The 8057-nt window shown below is 39.2% G+C and overlaps 2 protein-coding genes across 2 annotated transcripts in view; both read left to right on the forward strand.

Moving 5' to 3' along the window:
- The window catches only part of osgn1 (oxidative stress induced growth inhibitor 1), a gene marked incomplete at its 3' end in the record, with an annotated part of 10179 nt that extends 9459 nt beyond the window's left edge, over positions 1-720 (forward strand). Inside the window, exon 8 of the mRNA XM_079218196.1 lies at positions 133-720. Coding sequence (XP_079074322.1) covers positions 133-720 — 588 coding nt within the window. The remainder of the gene's footprint in view (positions 1-132) is intronic.
- Positions 721-5945: 5225 nt separating this feature from the next.
- Positions 5946-6781, forward strand: LOC306736689 (high mobility group protein B2-like). The gene has a single exon (XM_079218340.1). The coding sequence runs from the start codon at positions 6055-6057 to the stop codon at positions 6712-6714; it is 660 nt and encodes a 219-aa protein (XP_079074466.1). The 5' UTR covers positions 5946-6054; the 3' UTR covers positions 6715-6781.
- Positions 6782-8057: the final 1276 nt, after the last annotated feature.

The following is an 8057-nucleotide window of genomic DNA, read 5'->3' on the forward strand; positions in this document are numbered from 1 at the left end:
GCGTTCAAGCTCACCGATTCCAACGGATGTGTTGTTCCCGGTGTCGCTTTGTGAAGGAACTTTAATTTAAATGTTTCAACGTCGACCCCTGAAGTCACTCGGAACCCACTCTTGTCCCTCTGTGTGGTCCAGGTCCACCAGATGATGACTCAGCAGCAGTACGAGCCGGACCCTCCTTCACCGCAGAACCGAGCCCAGAACCTCCATGACCCGTCCAGCCCTTCCTCCCTCCCTCCCCTCTCCCCCTCCTCCTCCTCCTCTTCCTCCTCCTACCCGGGTTACCTCAGCTTCCCGCGCTACAGGGTCGCGGCGTTCCGACCCGACCGGAAGTGCGTCCTGGAGTCGGACTCGGGCCGGCGGACGGTGGTCCAGATCTCCAAGGCGCTGGTTCTGATCGGCGCCCACCCGAACCTCTCCTTCCTGGAGGACAACGGCCGCACGCTCGGCGTCAACCCCGAGGAGACCATCACGTGCCGGAGGAACCCGGTGGAGGTCGACCCGTTCACCAACAAGGTGCTGGCGGCGGACGGGCCGGGCCTGTACGCCATGGGGCCGCTGGTCGGCGAGAACTTCGTCCGCTTCCTGAAGGGCGGGGCGCTGGCGATCGCTAGCGACATCGCCAAGACCCAGAGGGCGGGGGAGGGGGAGGGGCGGCGCTCGGACCGGAGCCGAGGTCTGGTTCTGGACTCGTATCCGTCTGAAATCAAAGTAGGGAAGTGAAGAAAGGTTCTTTTCAAGGGTCCGATAGCTTTTCCTCGTCGGTCTCGTTTCGGCTAAAAGAAGATCTGAACTTCCTGCCGACGGTCGTGAGAAGACGACGCGAATAAAAGCTTGAAGAGTTCCACGTTCACCACCCGGAAGGCCGGAGAAATACTGGATTTTTTTATACGATTACACCGATAACTGCATTCTAACAATGAAAACTCCGATATCGATGTGTTGTACAATCTTTACATAACATTTTGGATGATGATCCCCTAAATGAGGTTATGAAAGCATGCTATGTGCTTTTGTTTTAAAAGTCTGGTGCCATCTGGTGGTCAGACGCTGTACTGCTGCCTCTCCTTCATCACGACCTCAAACACATCTGCCAAGTTCCAGCTTTATTTATATCCATATTGTGTTTTTATAGACGACAACCAAACATCTCGAGTATGAAGGTGCAACGCAGGAAAAAGGAGAGTAGAAGAAGAAATCGTTCAGTAATTCAACTTCCTGGTTAACCGATCCGCGACCAAAACAGCCTCTTTTAATAACAATGAACATGTTTCTGTGGTTAAAACGTCAGATTTGTAATTTTTTTTTGTTGCAACACTACTGTTGACAGTTTTCCACAAAACGTTGTATCATTCTCCACATGTGTGTTTGTATATTTTGGGGTTTTATGACTACATAACTATGACTACTATATATATATATATATATATATATATATATATATATATATATATATATATATATATATATATACATGGTGCTTTATTTTTCTATGCCGTTGTGCGTTTTAAGCCACTGTACCGACCGGATATCTTTGTGAATCTATGACTATTATAAAAAGCTTTTATACTTCAAAAAACATCTTTATATATCAACAGTATCTATTCTTTTTCTATGATTCCTCTCATTGAAAATGTGGCGTTGTTTATTATGACGTCGATGACTTTTCCTCCTCGTGAATCTTCCACATTTGTAACTTTTTATACTGATAACGGGGGAAATGTTCTTCTGTGCTTTTTGGTTTCAATCAAATCATGTTGATTTCACCGATAAAAAAAATCATTTTCTCCATATAGTTTCCATTTTTCATCTTGAACTTTTCATTTTACCACCAACTTAAAAGCCGTGGTTCGTTTAAAGAGACGATGCGTTCAGGGACCGCAGTCTGGCGGTGAACCATCAGTTAGTTCTGTGTAATGTAAGGTGTATTTATCATGCTTTAAAAACAATTGATAACACAAATGTTCTTTTATTCAAACTTAACTCTTCACATTGTAAGAGTAGAAACTAAAGTCCGCCCCAAATATTACCAAGTATTTTATTGTTTATAATAGTCGAGTCAACCGAAAAGATTATTTTTAAGTAAGACTCTTATTTCCTTTTATTTAATGACAATTAACCTTGAAAATGACCTTAAAATATTAACAGAAAGACAAAAGTTCAGGAAGTAGAGCATTAGTCAGGAACTATTTTCATTGGCGGATGAATACAAATTTAGTGGAAAGAAACTAGTGTTTATGTTTTTAATTGAGCTCTATTAAACACAAAGATATTAAGCTTTAATGCATGGGTTTTTATTATCAATCATAAAAATATAAAGTATCGCCAGACTGTGTTACAGCTTTCAAAGTATTTAACTAGTTTTATATTTGATGAAATTTCGCTTTACGTCCCGGCAGCAATTCATAAATTAAATTTAAAAAAATGAAGAATAAGTTGCTTCCAGCAGCTGCTCGCTTTAACAGCATGTTAGCGTGTAACTAGCTTGTTAGCAGTGAGTGCTAACAAAACCCACATTTGTTGTTCTTGATGATAATTCTGGGGGCGTGGCTATTGGGGGGCGTGGCCTGAAGGAATCTAGCTTTCTCTTGCTAGTTTCTCAGTATAACTAGTTTCACGACATTTGCTAATAATGTACTAACATTTAAAATTCAAATAACTTTCTCACTTCCAAATACCAAAGTATAAATTTGAAGTGAGACATTCTGGATATGAGAACAACGTCTGCAACTAAAGTTATTTATTACTTCCCTTAATCAATTAATTGTTCAGTAAAAAATAAAAAGATGGTGTTTAATAAACTTAAAGATAATCAGACGATGATACTTAGATAAACTATCGATTATCAAAAGCAGGTGCTTATGAATCTATTGTCAATCGATTATTTAATGAATTGTTTGCTGGCGTTTCCATCAGTATGCTTCACACGTATGATGTATTTATTATTATTATTATTAGGGTTTAATACGTTTATGGTGTCTGAGTTCAACGCTTTCCTCCTGAATGAGTTATTCTAGTGCCTTAACACGTTATTCATGTTCACTGCAGGTAATATTCATGTTTCTTTCAACACTTGTTACTGCTTTTGTTTCATGAGTTTTGATTTATATTCAATGTTTGATAAGTTTCATCTGTATCGACACTCAGATCTACGTTTTCCATTTTCACTTGTCTCTGGGCTTCTATTAAAACGTTCTTTCAGCATTTTTGTTGTGCTTCCCTCTGTTTCTTGTTCATGTTATTAAATTGGGAAAAGTTAATATTGCGGTTACAACTCGCTGTGTTTTAATACACTTTTCCTGGGATTCAGAGTAAACCAGTCAAATGTAAAACTGGTTGTATAGAAGTCTATGCTTCATGTGTTAAAGTTGCAATCTCTCTCCTGACCACCAGGGGTGACTCCTCTGGTTGTATAGAAGTATATGCTTCATGTGTTAAAGTTGCAATCTCTCTCCTGACCACCAGGTGGTGACTCCTCTGGTTGTATAGAAGTCTATGCTTCATGTGTTAAAGCTGCATTCTCTCTCCTGACCATCAGGGGCGACTCCTCTGGCTGTATAGAAGTATATGCTTCATGTGTTAAAGTTGCAATCTCTCTCCTGACCACCAGGGGTGACTCCTTTGGTTGTATAGAAGTACATGATTCATGTGTTAAAGCTGCATTCTCTCTCCTGACCACCAGGGGGCGACTCCTCTGGTTGTATAGAAGTCTATATAAGTGACTCTACTTCTCTTGATGTATTCCCTCAGTAAACATTGTAAACATGAGTTTATGTCTCAATCTCTAGTTTCAAGTCTTCTTCAATACAGCATGATGTTCATTTAGTACATTATGGTCATTTAGAGTCAAACAGACCATAAAGCAGGGGACGCTTTAGGGCGGGGCTACAAGGTGATTGACAGGTCTCTATCATGGCGTGGCTCCTCCGCTGTCCCAATATGATCACTTCTGTTCACTGGTTGCATAAAAACCAAGATGGCAGAACGAGAGGCGTTAAAACTGCGTTCTACAAACCATCAGCTGACGTCACAACGACCTACGGAACCTCACTGCCGAAAACTGGACAAATAATGACATGTTTGGGATCCGCAAATCCTTTTCCCCTGCTACCAGAGATGGGCAAAAATACATCATCAAAATGTATTTTGATTAAAAATACCAAATACCCCTCAAATAAATGAATTAAAATAAAATGCAAAATACTGGTGCCAGAAAATGTAACAAATGTTGATGTATTTTGTATTTAAAATATAGGAAATACTTTTTTTCTGGATTTTCCATTTTCTCACAATTTGGTATAGCAGAGCATTCAGGTTTGGGGCTGTATATATATATATATATATATATATATATATATATATATATATATATATATATATATATATATATATATATATATACACACACAAAGCTCTGGTGAACCCCACAAAAAGGAAGAACAGTCACAGAATGTCAGTGTAACTAAGCAAAGCTAAAGACAACCACTTGATGATTTATATATATTTATTAATGCGACTCAACAGTCCATACACACACACACACACATGAATAGCATCACACATTAGGCCTATGTATACTATAAAAGCAAAAATATATAATTAAAACCAGTTATACAGGTAAAGAGACTAAATAAATGACTGTACATCAAGTTCTGCACAGAAAAATGAATAAAAATAAAAGGTAAATAGTAAATCAATACAAAAGTGAACAACTTAACAAGTGAGTAGCCTTCTACTTCTCTTTTACTGTACATTGGCCAGAGGCATGGTAGCCATATAGTTCTATATTACAGTGTTAAGTGTCTCATACAGGTTCACACTGACATCTTTATGACATAATGATCCTTCCACTTTGGTTATTATGCCCAACCTCTGAGACGCCAGTTTAGTTGCCTTTAAGATCAACTAACTTTTCTAATATTTCTGGTGTTAACCGCCTGCCGTGTGGATGGAATATTATTCCTGCAAACGAGAACAGTCTCTCAACCGGAGCTGCAGAGGGGAGGGTCGTGTTCAATCAAAGTATTTTGAGTATTTTAAATACAAAATTACTGCACTCTAAAGTATTTTGTTACAAATTACGGTAGATGTTTGTTATTGGCCTGATCAAATACAAATTACAAAATACTCAAAAGTAATTGAAATATGTATTTCAAATACAAGTACTTTAAATACTGCCCATCTCTCCCTGCTGCTGTCCGGCTGCACAAGCAGCTGTAGAAAAAACACTTCAATCACTTCGTTCACTTTAATCACTTCAATCACTTCAACTGGTGCAAAACAAATACATGCGTATACATTTTATTCTGTCTGCATATAGAATATTGCTATTGTGGATTAATCCCTGTTTTTATTACTGTTTTACTGTTGATTTATATTACTTGTTTTTTATTTTACCAGGTGTCTCTTGTGTGCACTGCTGCGGGATTAATAAAGGATTATTTGTATTTGATCTTATCTGTTATACTTCGTCCTGTTTAATTTTGACTAACTGGTGGTTTTCTGAACACATGAAACCTTTTGAGGACCAATTTGCTGACAAATAGACGGCGCTTCAATGAAGATTCATCTCAATGACTCGAAGAATCCGGAAGGCGGCGGTAGTGCAACCGTGTGCCAACTGCCGTAAAACCTCAAAGACGAAGAAGAAAGATATACCCACGTGACTAGGATACCGGAAACGGCCGTTTAAATTTCAAATGTAATTTTAAAAAACATGTTAGAAATTACTTTACAAATAAAATAATTATCTAGGTTCGTATTTCATCCGACTGTTCAATTATTTTATCATTTTAAATAATAAAAACGGTCTGAATTCCGTTTTTTAATTTCGGTTGCGTCACGAAGCGGGGCGGAACAGACGCTGATGGGACAGTTGTTCCGGCCGGACCATTAAAGCGGTGCACCGTTCATGAGATCGTAAAAAGAACCTTGCGGTCGGGTAAGACGTGACTTCCGGGGAGTTAAGTTAGTTCGCCTTCGCAGACAGTGACAAAACAATCGGGCTGTTTTCCCCTTGTTCAGTCGTTTACAACTCGTCTAACCGAAAACAGATCAATGACAGCCATGACTAAGGACCCGAACAAGCCGAGAGGAAGGACATCTTCATACGCGTTCTTTGTTGCGAATTGCCGCGAGGAGCACAAAATGAAGCACCCGGGAACCAGCGTTGGCTTCGCGGAGTTTTCCAAAAAATGCTCCGAGAGCTGGAAGACCATCTCAGCGAAAGATAAGGTGAAGTTCGAGGATAAGGCGAAGAACGACAAGGTCCGGTACGACCGAGAGATGCAGACCTACATCCCGCCAAAAGGGGCTCCCGGCAAAGGCAAGAAGAAGAAGGACCCCAACGCACCCAAAAGGCCACCTTCCGCTTTCTTTGTGTTCTGCTCCGATCACCGTCCCAGAATCAAAGAGGAGAACCCGGGAATCTCCATCGGCGGCATCGCCAAGAAGCTGGGGGAGTTCTGGTCTACGCAGACGTCGAAAGACAAGGTCCCCTACGAGGCCCGGGCGGCCATTCTGAAGGAGAAGTACGAGAAGGACGTCGCGGCGTACAAAGCCAGATGCGGCATGGGCAAAAACGACGTGGGCAAGAAGAGCGGCACCGGCGGCGGCGGCAGGCCCGCTCCCAAGAAAGCAGAACCCGTTGATGACGATGATGACGACGACGAGGAGGAAGATGACGACGAGGAAGATGACGATGACTATGATGACTAAACTGTTTGTGTGTATGTTTAAAAAAAAAAAAAAAAAAAAAACACGATGTGAATTTGTTTGCCATGCATTGTTTAGATCCCCCCCCCCAAAAAAAAAAAAAAAAGCGTCGCGTGGATGATTCAAACAGTGTAGCCTGCTGTCCCTGTCGGTCTGCAGAGTACCAGACCTGTATTATTACCTTTTCACATTCAGGTTGTTTTAGTTTTTATTTTGTAACTTTAGGCCCCCCTCCCCCTTTTTTTAAATTTTTTTTTTAACGTTTTTTTCTGCTAAACTCGTTTGTTACATCTAAGAAAACTCCTTGCTATCTTTAACGGGCAGCTAGATATGAACTTCCTGTGAAAAATACAATGGACTGAAACTTTGTGTACGAGTCGTGGACAGCAGCAAATCGATAGTTAAAAAACGCGTGTTGTTTCTGGCAGCACTGCTCGTGTTTCCTGTCTGGTGCCGTCTCTTCACTGTCATTTTACTACCAAGTTATCTGTAGTTTGGGTTAAAATGTTTGAAGCCATTTTTAAAGTGGAACTTTCAAGAAAAAAAAATGTCATGTAGAATTTTTTTTTTTTTTTTTTTGTAATAAAATTTTGTATATTAAATCAAACAATCTGGTTGCTTCTGGATTTGTAAAGAGACGTTTTGGCTGGATGCAGTTATTAATAGATAGGTGGACATATACTTTATTCATCCCACAGAGGCAAGCAGGTAAATATAACACATTAAGTAGGGAAAAAACACTACTTAATATTTACAATAAAAGAGCAGATAAGCATCAGATAAATGTAAACATAAAAATATGAAGTAAGGGAAATACTATATTTACAATAAAATAGCAGAGCACGTTACTAGCAAACATATTTAGTATGGGAAATACTATACTAATACTAATTTACTAGTAAACCTCTCCTAGTAGTATTTCCCCATACTTCATATTTCTGTGTTTACTAGTAGTAAACAAAAATATGAAGTATGGGAAATACTACATATTTACAATAAAGGATAGCAGGTTGCTAGTAAACATAAACACATTAAGTAGGGTACAAATACTACTTAATATTTACAATAAAATAGCAGAGCAGGTTACTAGTAAACATAAAAACATTAAGTAGGGGAAATACTAAATATTTACAAAATAGAGCAGGTTACTAGTAATTTACTAGTAAACCTCTCCTGGTAGTATTTCCCCATACTTCATATTTTTATGTTTACTAGTAGTAACCATACAAATATGAAGTAGGGGGAAAATACTACTTAATATTTACAATAAAAAAGCAGAGCAGGTTACTAGTAAACATAAAAACATTAAGTCGGGTAAAAATACTACTTAATATTGACAATAAACG

The sequence above is a fragment of the Taurulus bubalis genome (assembly GCF_910589615.1).
Source record: "Taurulus bubalis genome assembly, chromosome: 5".
Classification (NCBI taxonomy): Eukaryota; Metazoa; Chordata; class Actinopteri; order Perciformes; family Cottidae; genus Taurulus; species Taurulus bubalis.

Excerpts from the sequence above, each read along its gene's own strand:
- LOC306736689 (XM_079218340.1), top strand. The coding sequence starts at position 6,055 with ATGACAGCCATGACTAAGGACCCGAACAAGCCGAGAGGAAGGACATCT.